Here is a 19,751-nt window from a genome sequence, read left to right as displayed (position 1 = left end):
TTGTGGGGTATGACAGTGAAAGAAATGGTTGGAGGTGCTGTGATCCCACAACCGGATGATGTTATACATCAAGAAATATTGTATTTGATGAAGCCTCATCTTGATGGGCTTCACAAGAAGTTGCACTATCAGATTCTAAAGATCTATAGGATCAGCTATAAGAGAAATTAGGGGAGCAAAGTCAAGAAGAAGACTTACGTCAATCAGATAAGGTAGAATCAAGCTCTTCAACATCCTCAAAGGAGAATAATCCATAGAAAATTAGTGTTTATCAAACAACGTCAGAAGAAGAGTGCCCAAGCCACATAGAGGACATCAAAGAAGAAACAGTTGAACAACTTCGAAGATCAACCAGGCTCAGGAAGCCAAATCCTAAGTATGCTAATGTTGTTGTGATAGAAGACGTGAAAGAGCCATTTACCTTCAAAGAAGCATACAAAACTAATGAATGGAGAATAGTGAGATAAGAAATCCAAGCACTGAAAAAGAAGATAGATTTCTTAGACTTGAGGATAGAGAAGTTGCTGCTGAGGAGGAGTGTTGAAGTCAGCAGCTTCCTCCCCCACCTAATCCCCTCACCTAACTTGCAACAGTAATCAACAACCCCTTAATAGTGTTTACCTACCCCTAAACCAATGTTATAAATAACCCCCCAATTGTTTGTGTTAGATCCATCCCAGTAGCAGAGAGAGAGGGGGAGAGAGTGTGTGTGTGCGCGCGCATGCTTATATTAGAGTATTGAGTTTATACCACTAAATAAATAATAACAATATATTTCTTAGTGTCCACTACTCCTCTCATCTCAACAGAGCAATGTTAGAGGCACTCTCTTTTTTAGCGACTACCGCTGTACTCACGCTATGATTGGGTAGGAAGTATAGGGTTTAAGGGTATAGTTGCAAGGTGGGGGCTATTTTGGGGTAGGTGTTGACGAGTACAGCGATAGTCGCTAAAATAGCGATTGCCGCTAGCATTGCTCATTTGAACATATAACATATGCTAAATTTAACCAAGGGTAAATTATACTAAACCCCAGTGTTGTGCATAAATCCCCATCAAGTTTCAAAATCACAGTAAACCCCTAGTAACTTTTTTGTAGTAAACCCCAACAACTTTTAAAATGTATTTTTATGTATTTTCTTCTTTTTTTTTTCTTCTAATTTACGGGGTTGTCTACAAAACTCAAAAAGTTATTGGAGATTTTCTACAATTCCAAAAGATTATTGGGGGGTTTAGTGTGATTTAGATAGCTCATGAGGTTCACTGCAAAACACTTCAAGTTCATGGGGGTTAAGAGTAATTTACCCGTTAACAAAAGTGTCATGAGTTATGGAGGGTTGTATACAACTTTCATAAAAAATTTTAGGGTTTTTACATAAAAACCACATTTACTTTTACCTAATTTGATACTTACCACCACCTTCAAAAAATTTTTTTTGATACAAACCATATTTACTTGCTAACATGTTTGTAATGTCACACCTAGTCCGGTTTTCAGCAAAAAAAATACATGAAATGACCATTTTACTCTCATCATTTTCTTATTTTTTTCATCTCCTTCCTCACAAATCTTAACCCAGACACTTACCCTAGCCTCTTCATCCTACTCTTCTCTCCATCTTCCCTCTCCCTCCTCCCCCAACTCCCCTGCCCCTCTCTCTCTTCCTCCCTCTTCCTCCTCGACCTCCCACTCTCCCATTCCTTCCCAAGTGGGAACTAGGATTAGGGTTAGGGTTTGGGAGAGTTAGCAGCCATGGATTAAGGTTAGGGTTTTGGGGAGGTGGCGGTCATAGGCTAGGGTTAGGATTTTGAGGGATGTGACGGCCATAGGTAGGGTTAGGGTTAGGGTTTGTAGAAAAGGAAGATGGAGGAGGCTAGAGTTAGAGTCAGGGGTTGGAAGGAAGAAGATGGGGTAAAATAAGAATATTTGATTTTTCGTAGGTGAACAGTAAAAAAAGTGTGATATTGCAAATATGTTAGCAAGTAAATATGGTTTACATCAAAAAAATTAATGTGGTAAATATCAATTTGAATGAAAATAAATGTGGTTTTAATGTAAAAACCCTTTTTTTATTGGAGAAGATTATCATGAACCATTAAAAGTGTGGAGCAGTAGACTGAATTATTGAAAATTGTTGCTAAAAATGTTAAGATCTCGAATAAAAAATCTTAAAAGAATTATTTTTTCTCAATATTTTCCAACTGTCCATTTACTTTTCGCAAACGTTCCTAAGCGAAAGAACCAAACACAACGGAGGGAGAACCCTCTTAACTCTAGCCTTTGTTGTCTTAATCCGAGAAATTGGATAGGCTCAAAGCAAACCCATCCTGACCCCATCCTAGCCTAACTAAACACTAAATCAATGCGTCGTATTAACCCTAAATTGAACAAGTAATCATGTAACTTTATTTTATTTTTATTTTTTAAGAAAAAGAATGGAACCTCGAAAAAAAAAAGCTACAGAAGCACTGCATTACTCAAAAAAGGCTGGATACAGTAGTAATGATGTAATATTTGCGATTGCTCTCACATGCAATGGGAGAAAAATCTACTAATCATTGGTTTGGTAGGACTGTAGGTGTAAATTTTGATCTCCCGAAAACAGGAAACTTCGTTTGTATTGATAAGAACAGCTTATTACAAACTAATAATCAAATGTTTACAACAGAAGCGGAGGGAAAGCCCTCCTTGTTTAACGTGGGTTCCTCGGTGGCGATAGGACGCCTCGCTCGGTGCTCGTGCCGAGTCTGCTTCCCTTGGACGATCCGATCGAAGTTGCTGCCGGAGCTTCGGTTCTCAAATGAGGGAGCCTTTGACAAAGGTCCAGGTTCAACCTTTGGGAGATTAGCCAGCAGAATATGCAACAGCCAATCCCCCCTTCATGCTGACTGAAGATGGGTTTTAATAGGCAAGGGATGGCATGGGCCATCCCTTGATTCATGGGATTTGACCACTAATTTAGGTGAGGGAGCCAGCTGACCTAGCTGTGGGATGTGACCACTTAGGGGGTCCTGCCAGCCGCCCTAGCTGTGGGATGTGACCACTTAGGGGGTCCTGTCAGCCGCCCTATTCTTGCTAGGTGAGGAGCGCCATGCTTTCTCCCTTGATTCGTGGGATTCGACCACTGATGTAACTGTTCCCATACTCCAAGTGGGCAGTTGACAATGAGCTGGCGAGTCTGCAGCTTAGGTCTGCAGGCAGACTTAGGTCTGCAAGCGAGCTTGCAGGCGAGCTGGGTCTGCAGGCGAGCTTGGGACTGCAAGCAGACTTGGGTCTGCAGGCGAGCTTGTGACTGCAGGTAGACTTGGGTCTGCAAGCGAACTGGGTCTGCAGGCGAGCTCGAGTGTGCAGGTGAGCTTGTGACTGCAGGCAGACTTGGGTCTGCATCGTGCAGGCGAAATTCGAGGTGCAGGCGAGCTCCTGAGCATGGATCGAAGAATAGGCCGTAACTTTCAAACTGTAAGTCGGAATTGGACGAATTATATATGAAAATCGCCTATCTCGACGAGATGGAGCCATCCGAACCAAGCCAAAGGCTTTGGTTCGCTTCCTCCGTTTCGCCAAATTCCTTACGGTTTGAGAGATATTTGCGTTTTCCCCTTTTTATCCGTGTTTTTCTCCTTTTTGCTATTTCGGGCGAGGTTTTAGCAGTTTTGTTCTGAACTTCTCTGATAAGGATTTAAAGGCAATTTTTATTGCCTACAAGGACTATTCCCTTTGATTAATGCAACTCAAATTCTGATAAATAAATAAATAAATGATAATAAATAAATAAAGTTGTTCGATTTGATGAAGTTATGAGTGACTTTTTTTGTAATCACATTGATGCAATGAGAGATATAAGTAATTCTAATTTGTGAATATTAAGAACAAAAATATATTGATCATGATATTTATAAGATATATTTGTCATTAAAATAAAGCACTAAACAAAAGTCAAATACAAGTTTAATTATCCAAACTTTAATTTTATCAAATCAAATAAGATTAATGCTCTGTTTGGAAAAACTAGCTGAAAGCTGCGAGATTATAGCTGAAAGCTGTGAAATTATAGCTGAAAGCTGATAGCTGTGTAGCTAGCTAATTGACTAGAGCTGTTTGGCAAAAGTAGCTGTACAGCTAGCTTAAATTTGTTAAATGACTAAAAAGAACATGCAATATTATTGATATAAAATTTGTTAAATGACTAAAAAGAACATGCAATATTATTGATATAAAATTAGAATTATTAGGGACAAAAACGGAAGAAAAAAATTAGCAGCTCCTTCCCAAAGACAAATGCTACTTGAGGTAGCTTTCCAAAAGCTACTTGCAAAAGACACAATCTCCAAAATAATCTCCTCTTAATTTTGGTCACCAAACAGTTCTACTAGCTTATTGACTAAGGGGGTGTTTGGCAATCTGAAAGTAAATTTAAAATATGTAAGTTACTTTTTTTTGCAAATGACTTTTACATCCATGTCAGCACGCAAGTGAAATACAATGTTTGTTTGAAAAATTAAATTATTATTGAAAGTGCAATGTGAAGATGATGTGGCAAAATAAGATTAATTAGAAAATATAATTAAAATTATTTAATTAAATTAGTTACCTTTTTGTCACTTTCATGTGACTTCACCACTTTTTTAGGGGAAGTCAAAATTGCATTAAATCTTATGTGGCAACTTTCTTACATCTCACTTTCATAACCACTTACATGAAAACAAACATCTTAATTGTTAAATGAAAGTAACTTCCTCACTTTCATCTTTCACTTGCATGCAAACAAACACCCGCTAAGTCAATAAGATACAATCTCTTAGATAAGATACAATCTCTTGTTGCCAAACAGTGCCTAAGACTAACTATACTCTCATTTCATACTACTCACAAGGAAATCTCAAAATTTCCTTTATCTACTCCTCTATACAAATGGGAGAACCCAAGATTCATTATTCATACTACAATAAATAATACAGTAGCATTTACTATAGCATTATTACTGTAACAAACATTAAACTTGACACTGTGTTTTTTTTTTTAAATGTTGTAGCACACGGGAATATGTAGCAGAGGTGGGAACTGTAACAATTCAAAAAATTCAAAAAAATATTGTAACAGTTAAAACCTAGATCACTATAACGGAAAAAAATATCGTGTTTTGCACGGTGTTCACACTAGTGTCCATATAGTATAAAAATATAATATTTATAGGATAACAAGCATTACTCATCAAAGAACTCATTCACTGCATCACAAATAGCATATGATCCATCACAAGTCAGAATCAGAAAGCATTGCATTTTTATGAAAAACAACAACCAAAGCAGTACCCAATCAAAAAGTCTGCATCATCAAAATAAACAGTACCCCCACGCAGAAAGACTAAACCAAAACCTGCAACAAGTTAAATCCTCAAAGCCATGGATTTTGAACCTATTAATATTAGGAGTTAGAATTGTAACCCCCTACGGCCCTACCAACTTAACCTCGGAATCCACTAAAGGTGTTCTCTGAATCCACAAAGAACGATCTTCGAATCTACGAAGAACTTCGAATCCACGAAGAAAATATTAAAAAGAGAAATTTTATTGATGAAAAGTTATACCTCTAGGGCTTACAAGACTCTTCTTAAATAGAAAAAGAAACAAGACTTCTACAATGACTTTAATTCCTACAATGACTCAAACTTTACCAAAAATAGTAAAAGAATTACTAAAATATTAAAACCCCTAAAAAGACTCCTTATGATTAGGAAAGTTCATCGGTCAAATCTGAGATCAAACCGGATTTGTTTCCTAAACAAAACAGACTCCTAAAATATTACTAAAAATAGTAAAAAACGGACAAAATGCAAATATCTCTCAAACCGTAAGAAATTTGGCGAAACGGAAAACGCAAACCGAAGCATATATAATTCGTCCAATTCCGACGTACGGTTTGAAAGTTACGGCCGTTTCTTCGAAACAAATTATTTTCTTCGACCAGGCCCGCATTTGGGCTTGCGACTGTTAGGGGTGTGCAACGGTCGGTTCGGTTCGGTTTTTTCCAAAATTTGAACAACCGAACCGAACCACCTATAATTCAAAACCGAACCGAATTGTTGCAAGTCGGTTCGGTGCGGTTCGGTGCGGTTCGGTTCGGTTTGTTCGGTTCTAACTTCATAAAACTTCTTATCAAACAACAAACTGTGTTAAAGAAAAAAAGATATCAACAAAGTAGGAGATTATGAAGCATTAAACACTGATATAATGATATTGTTTTCAACCCATAATGATTCAGAAAATTAGCCTACTCATAAAACCGATTTTTTCCGGTGGACGTGTCGGGTAGGGTTTGAGATCAGAACGGGTAGTATTGCACTATATTCGGTCGGTTCGGGTTGAAAAGTTTTCAAACCGACCCGAACCGCCCTACTCATAAAACCGATTTTTTTCCGGTCGGTTCGGGTCGGTTCGGTCGGTTTTTTCGGTTTGGACCGAACCATGCTCAGCCCTAGCGACTGTCCCACTTTGACATAAACGTGTCTGCTGTGTGTTCTACATCACAACTCTCATATGAGCTCCAATCAATTACCACCCCAAAGTCTTAACCAAGCATTTAATAACCCCCACCTCCAAATTAAACCAAAGGAAAGCGTTTGAACTTTCAAATTGAAAGGGGGGAAATTCTATGGAGATGCATTAAGCCCTAGAAATTGATTTTCACCTCCTCCACTGAAGAAACCACATTTTTTAGATAGTTTCTGGGCTTGTTGTTTAGCGAGGTTTAGAAAGTAAGAAATGTAAATGATGGAAAGAGGTGTAAAAAATGGAAACTGATTTCGTAATTTCTGAAAGAGAAATCAAATGGAAATTGTAAGCAATTCAAATTAAAATCTATAATCACATGGCTTTTTTTTAAAGATTTTTTTTTCACTTGCCTTTCCTCTTCTTTCCAAATAATAGAACTCAAAAAATTATTTTCCAACTATTAATTTATTTGCATCCAAGCAGTGCAAAAGATTTTCTAGAGGAAATGAATTTGCTATCCTTGAAAATGTAGTTTTTTTAAAAGAAATTAACCAAATAGCTCGTAAATAGCGATTATAGCAATGTATCTAATATATCAATTAACTACCAATGGCTGCATTGATAGTCTGAAGCAATTTTTTGATTGTGTTGGCAGTGATTACATTGATAGCCAGTCCACCGATTTATGATTGATAGTAGAAAATATATCACAATCTTTTTCTCTTTCATATAACATTTTAATAAATAATACTAACTAAACTATATTGTACCACTCTTATATTATAAAATACAGGAATTTATATCTTATTTTCCTATATTGCAATAAGAAATTATGAATATACTGAATCTAATTCTTTTGACTTGTAAGAATAAGAATGTAAATAAAGCTAATATAACTGCTATAATTTAACTAGCATTACTCTTTTGTTAGGGTATTTGTATCAAAACCACATTTACTTATATTCAAATTGATACTTACCATATTTAATTTCTTCTTCACAATCATATTTACTTGAATACATCATCACATATTGACACTCTTTTTTACCGTGAACCCCCCCAAAAAAAAACCAACCTTATTCTCTCCATCTTCTCCCTTTCCAAACCCTAACCCTTAGCCTCATCATCCTCCTCTTCTCCTCATCTTCCCTCTCCCTCCCTTTCCTTCTCCATCTTCCTCCCTGAGCTCCCATTCTTCCATTCCTCTCTAAGTGGAAACGAGGATTAGGGTTAGGGTTAGGGTTTTAAGGGGAGGTGGTGGTCATGGCGCGGCGGTGGATGGTGTTTGAGGTAGGATTCTAGAGAGGATTGAGGAGGGAAGAAGAAGAGGAGGATGAGGAGGCTAAGGTTAGGATTAGGGTTAGCATTTGGGGAGGAAGGAGATGGAGAAACAAGAAGATGGTGAGGGCAATATGATCATTTTAGAGGTGAATAGTCAAAAGTGCTAATTGTGAAGATGTATACAGGTAAATATGGTACGTATCAATTTGAGTATAAGTACGTATCAATTTGAGTATAAGTAAATTTGTTTTTGATATAAAAACCCCTTCTATTATTAAATAGCCATCTAAAATATTTATTAGGACAAATTTTTGAAATAGACCTTTTTAGAAATATATTTTCAAAAATTGACATCTTTTGAAAATATTCGCAATTTTCGACCTAGTTTCAGCCTGTTGGCTGAAACTAGGTTGAAAATGACGAAAAAGGTTAAAAAACTTCACGGGATTTAAAATCTCATGAAGTTCTAGCTGCATTAGCAACCATGTTAAGGAGGGCCAAATCTTCACAAGATTTGAAATCTCGTGAAGCTTAAACTTCACAGGATTTCAAATCCAGTGAAGTTGTAGGCCAACTTCCAAAGAGCCGCGCTCTCTGACAAGTTGGCCTGCAACTCCACAGGATTTGAAATCCCGTGGAGTTACAGGTTTGCCCTAAACATGCACAGAATTAGTGCATGTTTCTTATATACATACATGAAATTTCACAATAATATAAATAAAAATTTCCGCCTCACTCACAATAATATACACAAAATTTCCGCCTCATTCACAACAATATATATCAAAATCCAACCATAAATATGAAATTTACGGATATATACTGAATTACAACAATATTCATAAAATTTAACCATGAATCAAACAATACACACGAAAATCACATATATAAAAAAAACCGATCCACAAAAGTAACAAATTTGAACAATCCAATCAAATATATTCTTGAAATTCATAATCATACTATAAAATTTTACATACATCCCAAAAGTCCTCCTCTCCTTTCTCTCCCTCTCTTACCCCTTCCCCTCACTCTTCCACCTCCCCTCGTCCCCGCCCCCTCTGTCCATGCAGATAAACCTCGATGATCTGAGTATCTGGTTGTATATGAGGTGAGAAGTGCCGGCTCCCTCAGCATGCGCCGTGCTATGAGAAGTGCCGTCTCCATCATCATGTGCCGTCTTTTGACCTGTCCTACGTCTTCGCGTGTACACTTGACCAAATTAGAGTAATCTGTCATCATGTCCTTCAAACTCGTCGACATGATTTTCATGGAACACGTTTGTTATTCTCTGTCTCATCCTATTGAAGATCCCTAACATTGTCGAATCCTGAATGTCATTGATATTTTCATTTATATCAGTCTCAATCTCATCAAAAACATTGATTTGCGATTTAATTAATATATACACAACTTAGCAAATAATATATTGATAAAAAAAGAATTGTCGTTTTAATTTAGTTTAAAAACTTACATAATCTCTCTCGATCGTGGCACTAGGGATGTAATTATCTATTGGTGGGCGTAGTATGCATCTAGCTGTTGGCTGTGGGTCATGTCCTATCCATCTGTGTATGATATTCCAATACCAACGCATATACGCGTTATAACCATCAGTTAGAATTCTCTCATTCTGTATGAAATTCCACCTGTTATCCCATCTGTCTATGTAGGCCGCACGGAATATGACCCAGTCCGTACGATGCGATGTCATCTATCGCCTATAATCGATTTGCTCAACAAGATCTAGCACATGCTGAGAAAGAAGAAATTGTCGTAACACACGATCTGGGACATGCTGTTGGCCTTCTTGTTTTGATGATGTTTAACAAACAATTTATAACTAATGTTGTTTGTCTAGTGCTTGTATTATCTATTCATTGTAGACAAACAACGTTGTTGGAGGATGGATGGAATAGAGCTTCAACGATCATATCCAAAGGAGGTTGGCGGAATGTCGGTGAAGCTTATACATAGTTCAAGATCCAAGTTTAGCTTCATCCGCAACGTGTACCAAGTTGAGCTCAATGAAGATCAAGATCAAGCTTGGGTAATTTAGTATAAGTTTATATTATGTGTGTTAAGTACTCTAAGCTCAATTATCTATACACACACATTTTATTAGTTTCCTTGTATATATATGTAATCACATATATATACAACACATGTTTTGGGTTTTCATGTTTATAATATGAAATCACATATTTCATATTTACCATAGTGTTTTTGATAACATTGCATAGAATATGCAATTTTGTGAAAATATTGTATTATTAGTTTATAGACTTTAATATCAGTTCATACATGTTTTACTAAGTCTATAAAATAATTTTGTAAAGTCTTAAAAGTTGGTTTAGGTCAAAACATCAAACTCATGTGTTTATATTTTCGTGTTTTGAACTATTTTGCAAAATGATGATTTTTCACAAATGGGAAATGCAATTTGGAAAATTCCTTTTGTAACATGTTCATTTACATGTGTATATACATTTCCCAAAGTTTCATAATTTTTGGACTTCATTTGTTATTTTTAACATATTTTCAAAAAGTCTTAAAAAAACAGTTTTTTGGAGTGTGTCAGATTTCGGTCGACCGTACCGGTCGACCGAACCTGATGTCAAAAGTTTCCTGGCCGACAGAAGCCTGTCGGTCGACCGATGAAAATTTTCGGTCGACCGACGAATTTTCCGGTCGACCGACGAGTGTTCCTTCAGCTTCCAACGGCTAGTTTTTTAACCGTTGCCTTGGGGCTGTTTTGTCTTTTGCTCTGGTTTGTTGGCTGAGTTGTGAGAGGGTATAAATACCACATTGTCTTCAACTCTCAAGCTAACCAAGAAATGTTTTAAAAGAGTTTTAAAAATTCTCAATCCCCTTCATCCTCTTCTTGTGTTCTTAGAGAAGTTTTCTAACTCTTTTCTCTAGCAATTTCATTATTGATTTTCATATTCTTATTATTGCTAGTTTGTTAATTGAGTTAGATTTTATTTTACTCATTGTTACACACACCCACATTGAGCTTATAGTATTTGCATACATAGTATAGTTGGGTGGTGAGAGATTGTAACTTTGAGTTGTGCTTTCATTGTGTTCTCATCTATTGTAGAGAACAAATTTGTTGTATTTACTTTGTGAGTGTTGTAAGGTTTTCGGTGAGCTAGAAACCGAGTGTAGTTATGCTTTAATTGTGTTCTCATCCATATTAGAGAACAATTTATATTTGTTACATTGTGAGATTGTTAGGTTTTCGGTGAGCTAGAAACCGAGTGTGGTGTGAAAGTTTTCGGTGAACTAGAAAACCGATTGTGAGGAGTGACGTTGATCGGTGAGCGTTGAAAACCGATACTGTGAGGTGTAAACGTTGTTCGGGTGAACGTAGAAAACCCGGTTGTGATAGTGGAATTCTCCCCGGGAGTGGGGAGCGGAGACGTAGGACGGAAGGTCCGAACTCCGTGATCATATTGCTTGTTTGAGTGTGCTTTGGCGTTCATTCATATTTATGTTCATATCCTATATCGCCATTGTGCATTGCTCATTTCTATATCATCCACTATCTTGTTTAGATTATTTACCCTTGTGTTGTTTATATATCCTTGCATATATCTCTATCATATAGGATATATCTCATTGTTTACATTGCTTATCCTAGCTCATAATTCTTGTGGTATTTCATACTTGCTAGGATAACTTGTTAATAAGTTTTAATTGGCATTTAATCGGATTAGATTAGCATAAGACCCTAATCACCCCCCCTCTAGGGTCTAACAATTGGTATCAGAGCTTGGTGCTCTTTGATTTAAGGTCTAATCGCCTTGAGTTAAAGATCCAAGTTATCTTTTTGTGCTAATCTTGTTTTGATTGCATTTGTATCTTGCTTGCATATTTTTACAAATTATGGATATGAATGATGCATCTTGTTTAGGCTATGATTCTAGTATTGCTCCTAAATTCAATGCTTTCCCTTATGCTCAATGGTGTTTTAGATTCAAAATATTTGTTCAATCTAAAAATATCGATTTATGGGAAATCATTGATTGTGCTTATATTGTGCCCACGTTGGAGAAATCCAAGTGGAGCAAACATGATAAAAAGATGTTTATTATGAACAAGCTTATGTTAGAATTTTTATTAAATGCATTTGATTCATTTATGTCTAACAAGCTTGATTCTTTTGATAGCGCTTATACATTATGGAAATTCATAGAAGCGCATCAAGGAGACTTGGAGGCGATCCGAATGAAAAATAATATTTCATCTTTAGATTCAACTTTAAAAATATGCATTGATAACCATAAGAAACTTATGGACAAGTGTGCTAAATCTAGTAAATCACCCACACACTATGCACACTTGTATAGCAAAGTTTACAAGTGCTCCATTTGTGGTCGTAAAGGCCATTTAGCTAAATTTTACTATGATGCACAAAAACATAAGAATATTAATCCTTCTTGTGCATCTCATCAAGTTTCTTCATCACATGTACACACACATGCACATGCATCTATTTCTCATCATAAGCATGCTAATGTGTATGTAAAGGCCATCTTGCTAGATTTTGTTATGATGCACAAAAACATAAGAATATTAATCCTTCTTGTGCATCTCATCAAGTTTCTTCATCACATGTACACACACATGCACCTATTTCTCATCATAAGCATGCTCATGTGTATCAATGTGATTTTTGTGGTCGATTTGGTCATTTGGCCAAATTTTGTTTTAATTTAAAGAGAGTTTCACATTTGCAAAACAATTTTAAAAGACCATCCATGTTTGCAAATGTTTCTAAAGTTTCCCGTGCACAACCGTTTGGTCAACATAAGCAAATGCTTCCTTTCCATTGTACTTATTGCAATCGGAAGGGTCATTTGAGTAATTTTTGTTATGACCGTGTTCGTGCACCATATGCGCCTAAGAGGGTTCATAACCCTAGGGCTTTAAGCTTTATTGATAGGGGTCATGTCCCTAAACAATCCGGCACCAGGAATGCTTGGGTGCCAAAATAATTTTTAAACCAAGAATTTTAGTGTTTTCATTTTTTTTCCCTTTCTTGGTTTTGAAAAATGTATTTTAAACTTTTATGAAAACAATTCCTTTTATTGGTTAAATTCTTTTGTTTTCATGATTATTGGTTTTGCTTTGATGAGAGGTTTTCACTTTATATAACCCTCCGGGTTTATTGGGTGTTTATTCCCAAATCATGTTTACCGGATGCTAGAATGATTATATGGGTTAGAACAAGCTTAAGAGCTTGATATATTGTTGCCTTTTTTAAAATTCTTTTGTTAGAGTGTTGCCTCTTTTAAAATTCTTTTGTTAGAGATTTTGTTTTGATCGGTTGCTTTGAATTCATTATACTTCACTTATATGATGATATTTATGTGTTTGTGCTTATGGATCATCTATTCGTGGTTTATAATGTATTCCATATATGGTTTGATCAAACCTCACAAAGAAAATTCTCTTTATTGATCAAACATCATTTTTGGTTTAAATGGTTGATTTATGACTTCATTTGGTTACTTTGTTTTCATTTGAAAACTTTTTGCATGATTCTCATGTTCCTCTTCTTTTGATTTCATAAATCTATTCTTTTATATGGTTTTATATTTTTTTGTATTAATGAGACACTATTTTCATATTGACATATTTATATGTGTTCTCATTATCTTCATGTATGTGAGTAAATTTTTAGCATATTCATGTATGCTTGCTCACATATGTTTTGCCATGATCTTCATCGCATATATTCTATATGGCTTTTTGATAGGGGGAGCAATCCCCATATCTTTCTATGTGTTATACTCACCTATGCTTATTGATAGGGGGAGCTTTCGCTCTCTTAATTCTTTTGTCCCCTTTTTGATGTTGTCAAAGGGGGAGAAATATTGTGAGTATATCTATCTTGTTTGTTTATATGCATGTGAGTTATTATCTTGTATATGTTCATTTACTTCATGCATATACTTCTTTTTGTAAATTGTTTGTCATCATCAAAAAGGGGGAGATTGTTGGCCTTCTTGTTTTGATGATGTTTAACAAACAATTTACCACTAATGTTGTTTGTCTAGTATTTGTGTTTTCCTATGTATTGTAGACAAACAACGTAGTTGGAGGATGGATGGAATAGAGCTTCAACGATCATATCCAAAGGAGGTTGGCGGAATGTCGGTGAAGCCTTGCAATTCAAAGTTCAAGATCCAAGTTCAAGCTTCATCCGCGAGATTACCAAGTAGAGCTTATTGAAGACCAATCAAGCTTGGGTAATTTAGTTTAGGAATTTATATTATGTGTGTTAGTACTTTAAGCTCAATCATATACACACATACACGTTTTGGTTTTTGTATATATATAGTTATATATATACATATATGTTTTGGTTTGATAGTTTTCAAGTTTTACTATGAAACAAATGAATAGAATTGGAAAATACTATTTTGTTTCATGTTTATATGCCTATATATGATTTCACCTTTAACAAGCTTATATTTAATGAAATCATATTTAGTGTTTTGAATATATTGCATAGAATATGCAAATTTATGAAAATATTGTATTTCTAGATTATAGACTTCATAACAACATGTTATATCTTTTATCAAGTCTATACAATCATTTCATAAGGTTTCAAAATGTTGTTTAAGTCAAAATATCAAAATATCAATTTTCAGGTTTTCATGTTTTGGACTATTTTGTAAAATGATGATATTTTTCATTTGGGAAGTCCTTTTTCGAAACCAGTCGTTGTAGCATGTTTATTATCATGTCTACAATCATTCCCCAAAGTTTTACATTTTTTGGAATTTATTTGATATTTTTAAACAGCATTTCAAAATCAGATAAACAGTTTTCATATCAGTTTTCGGTCGACCGCACCGGTCGACCGAACCTGAGGTCAAAAGTTCATTGTCTTCAACTCTCAAGCCAACTAAGAAATGTTTTAAAAGAAAAGAAAAGTTTAAGCAAGGGTTTAGGGTTTTACTGTTTGTTTTGAGTTTGGGTTTCTGTTTACAAAGGAGGAAGTTTTCACTGCAGATTGAGGGATTCATTCTCAATCCCCTTCATCCTCTTCTTGTGTTCTTAGAGAAGTTTTCTAACTCTTTTCTCTAGCAATTTCATTATTGATTTTCATATTCTTATTATTGCTAGTTTGTAGCTATTTATTATTTTGTTTATAATTTCTATATGCTAGATTTTAATTGAGTTTAGTTTTGATTTTGATTTCACTCATTGTTTACACACACCCACTTGAGCTTATTGTATTTGCATACATAGTATATTAGGGTTGTGAGAGTTGTAACATTGAGTGTGGGCTTTTATTGTGTTCTCATCCATATTAGAGAACAATTTATATTTGTTACATTGTGAGATTGTTAGGTTTTCGGTGAGCTAGAAACCGAGTGTGGTGTGAAAGTTTTCGGTGAACTAGAAAACCGATTGTGAGGAGTGACGTTGATCGGTGAGCGTTGAAAACCGATACTGTGAGGTGTAAACGTTGTTCGGGTGAACGTAGAAAACCCGGTTGTGATAGTGGATTTCTCCCCGGGAGTGGGGAGCTGCATTGGCGTTCTTATTCTTGTTTTCATATCTTATATCGCCTTTGTGTATTGCTCATCATATTACCCTATCACTTGTGTAGATTGTTTATTTTACCCTTGTGTTGTTTATATATCCTTGCATATATACATATATCTCTATCATATAGGATATATCTCATTGTTTATCTTTCTTATCCTAGCTAATATATATTGTTGTATTTCAAACTTGCTAGGATAACTTATTAATATATTTTAATTGGCATTTAAATCAGATTAGATTAGCATAAGACCCTAATCACCCCCCTATAGGGTCTAACAATTGGTATCAGAGCTTGGTGCTCTTTGATTTAAGGTCTAACCGCCTTTAGTTAAAGATCCAAGTTATCTTTTTGTGCTAATCTTGTTTTGATTGCATTTTTGTCTTGCTTGCACATATCCCCCCCCCCCCCCTCTACGGTCTAACACATGCATCTTTACAATCTCCCAATATATCAACAGGACTCTGGCTCTCCACAAAGCAGCGCTATCTCTACAGATAGGTGCAACAATATGCATATCGAGATCTGGCGGAGTATAAGGTGTCCACTTGCACTAAAATTTAAAAAAATACTTTTATCAGCATCTACAAAAAAAATAAAATATAAATAATAAATTAAGTTTTATATTTACCTATTGGTGTTGGAGGCCATCAAGCTCATTTTGGGAAAAATCTATATGTTTAGTTGTTGTTTTGTATTTAGAATGCCTCACGTTATACCTATTTAGTACAAAGAATATATGAAAACAAATTTAATATGAATAAAATTTATGCATAATTATACCTGCATCCCAAAGGAAACTGACCTTGTAGATCGCGGTGCACATGCGAAGTAAGTCGTCCAATATGAATGTGTTCTCATGACCAAACATGAATTAATGTCATACATCCATTGAATTCTTTATTCTGCATCAATGAGACCATGCCTAGTTCTCTATAAAGGTATGTCAAGACCGCACTACCCCATAATAGAGTGCTGCATACATAAAAATCCTCGAGTAGTGGCAGCCATCATGCATGTACAAAATTCTTGCTCGCATCAGGAAATAACGTACACCCAATCATGTCCAATATATAAGAACGAGCATAATACTGAATCGTCTTATCCGTAGTATCAACTGGTATATCTCCCATAAATATCGATCGAAGCCACGATAGCTTCATCGCACCACTCCTCAAATTGGGAAGCGGGAACTTATCTAAGAAGCCTCTCACATACTCAGCCCAATTATGGTCATCAGTACCCGTAACAACCGGGCCATCGATGCAGAGCCCAAGTATGATGACTATATCCTAAAGTGTAATAGTACACTCCCATATATGCATATTAAAGGTGTTGGTCTCTGATCTCCACCTCTCAGAAGCGTTATTTGTCATCATACAAAACTGTTTCCCGCCATCTTCACATAAGGCCCACCTATCAACATTGTTCGGATCCAAACTAGTCTCGATCCAATCATGTGCAGCTTGTGAAATAGACTTAATCCTCTCCCGTAGTTGCTCATAAATAATTTTTTCTGTTGTATATCCAGCTTGCCAAAGAAGATCTTGAAGATGCATTTGTCTATGTGTCCTCTTGAAGTTGTCCCTAATATGTCGCAAGCAATAGCAATGTTGATGTGGCGACAGAAAATGTCGTTGGGGTGCTATTAGAATTCCTTTCATCCTATCAGATATAAATATAATCGATCACGTTCGCACACTAGGGATATGATATCTAATGCGTGCAAAAAACCATGCCTAATTTTTCGTGTTTTCAACATCAACCACTATAAAGGCCAAAGGAAATAAACTGCCATATGCATCTACTCCAGTTATAATAAGCAAAACGCCTTTATATTTAGTGTATAAGTGGGTGTTGTCAATGCTAAGAAGAGAACGATAATATCTGAATCCCTCAATGCAAGGGCCAAATTCCCAAAATACCCCTGTGAATCATCTATCTCCGCCACCAACAGGATCTGATGATACTTCATACATTCTCCCCGAATTTTCTTTTTTGGGTGCTTTAAGATAATGTAGTAAGATCTCATAAGATTTGTCGCAATCTCTGAATATTTTTATCATCACCTTCCTCCGAGCATTCCAACACTTGTTGTATGATACATCCAAGTTGGTCGCTTTATTAACTAAAATACGAATATTCTTTAGCCTTAGATCAAGATCCTCCCTTAGTTTAGGCATAATGAATCAATATATGAAAGAGGGGGACACGTGTTTATAATTCATCTCTAATCGAAGATTGCTACATGTGTGAAGTCCGTTGTAGTGTGTTATTTAAAATTGTTCGCCTACTCTTACCCCTAAGTGTGAATTAAGCTTCTGAGGAAATTTTGCATTGCTATTGTGGTACCCACCACTATCTTCTTCCTCATCGTCTTTGTGGTAAAAACAAACTACATTATAGCTTGTTGCATTGCTTTTTGTCTATCTAAACTTGATATTTTTTTGGATGGCCCGCAAACGAAGTGTATGAATCAATTTCTCATTGCTTTCAAATAGACCGTCCTTTTTGAGTGAGAAGTCCTCACTTTGTGTATCATTATCTAAAATTAGTGTCGATAGCAATGCAAAAAACTATGCCCAATCATCCTCGAATTCAACACTTACATTATCATCTTCTATCGTCGCTGCTATGGAAGGTATTATATCTTGATGGGGAGCGTTATCATCGAAGGCATTTGAAGTGCCCACAAGTGAAGGACCGCTCAAGTATTGTGACTGTGTCCATCCCATATCTTATTATGGAGATAAAAAGGCAACAGAGTCAATTTCAAGGTGCTCCACACATGCGAGAGTATACTCCGTCGTGATTCACCGATTTGCCCAAAAATCTGTGATGCTTTTCAATAAATAATTCCACCTAATACTTCTCGTCATGCAATATTCCAATAAGACCCATATCTAGTCACTTGAGGTTTGTATGCCGCTTGTTCTGTTCCCTGTAATAGGAGATAATTGCAAATCACGTTGATGTGACACTCACGTGGATTGGTTAATGTAAGTTTGTGTAAGTCATTACTCAATTCATCGAAAGTACATGATTTTGATATAAACAACGGCTTCGTCACACCTCCTTCATATACTGACATATTATTCTCGAGATAGTTAATCTTCCCATCATATGAACAAAGAATTACGATTCGATCGTTCATCGTTACATCTGAAGAGTAAAAAAATTCCAATATCAATATTACACGAAAAACACAAAAAATATTATTTACCATTAAATCCTCTAATATCGATTTTAGACATTCATAATTTTAACCAAATGTCAAACCTTTATAATACACTAACTTTTATAATTTTTGATTGATAATTTCCCCTCTAACTTCATACACAAATTTCTCTTTTTTTTCTTCACAAAATTCATAAATATTTCAAAAATTATTTCAAACTCTAAATTTAAACAAGTTATTAGCATGAAATAGTGAGAATATGTAAAAAATTTAGGAGAAAATAACAAATTTTAAAGATTTTACCTAAAATGTGTCGATGCTCTAATTTCTGGTGAACTTTGATGGTGGCGACGGTGGCAGCAGCGATGGCGTCAGCGGGGGCAGTGGTATATAGGTCTAGGGTTTGGTTTGGTGGTGAAGGAGCAAAGGGGGGGGGGTCGGGTAAAAAACGCAATCTGTTATCGTGTGTGCCTTATGTAGGCCCCGCCACAACTCGATGGGATTTGAAATCCTGTGAAGTTTAAGCTTCACGGGATTTCAAATCCCATGAAGATTTGCTCCCTTAACAGACTTGGTAATGACGGCTTAAACTTCACGAGATTTCAAATCCCGTGAAGTTTTTGAACTTTTTTCGCTATTTTCGACCCAGTTTCAGCCAACTTGCTGAAACTTGACCGAAACTGGGTCGAAAATGACGAATATTTTCAAAAGAGAATGATCTTTAAAAATATGTTTCTAGAGAGGTATATTTCAAAAATTTGTCCTATTTATTATACATGGGTTTTTCTCCTTTTTATAATTACTTAAAACTAAAAACAAATATGGGTACTCTGGACTTTTCGCATTCCCACCTTCTCTCTTTTTCTCCGCTTATAAAGTTCTGTTTTTCTCAGTCTACAGAGAGAGAAAATAATAAATAACTGAAAACCGTGAGAAAGAAAAATGGTGGGAGATTTCATGGTTTGTGTTGATAGGATCGTAGCATCTACTGCTTGCTTTGATTCTGGGAATGGGGCTAGAGATGGGTTATTGAGAAGAGAGGAGGAGGAAGAAGGGAGCTCTGAAATTAAGAGGAGAGAGAGTGATGGAGGTTTTAATAATGGCGAGAGCTTGAAGAAGATGAAGAAGAAAGAAGAGGGTTTGATTGAGTGCAGGATTTGTCAAGAGGAAGGAGAGGAGGCTGAGATGGAAGCGCCCTTCGGCGCTCGCTGAATGGAACTTCAAGGT

General features: G+C 35.9%; 1 protein-coding gene across 1 annotated transcript in view; it reads left to right on the top strand.

Annotated features, from left to right (window-relative positions):
* Nucleotides 19,416-19,751, top strand: part of LOC109837615 — a 5,991-nt gene continuing 5,655 nt past the window's right edge. Inside the window, exon 1 of the mRNA XM_020405936.1 lies at nucleotides 19,416-19,719. Within this exon, the coding sequence (XP_020261525.1) occupies nucleotides 19,467-19,719 (253 nt within the window). The 5' untranslated portion in view covers nucleotides 19,416-19,466. The remainder of the gene's footprint in view (nucleotides 19,720-19,751) is intronic.

Source organism: Asparagus officinalis, chromosome 4, assembly GCF_001876935.1.
Source record: "Asparagus officinalis chromosome 4, Aspof.V1, whole genome shotgun sequence".
In the NCBI taxonomy this organism is placed as follows: domain Eukaryota; kingdom Viridiplantae; phylum Streptophyta; class Magnoliopsida; order Asparagales; family Asparagaceae; genus Asparagus; species Asparagus officinalis.
The sequence above is the reverse complement of the archived record's forward strand: the minus strand, read 5'-3'. Positions and strand labels throughout refer to the sequence as shown.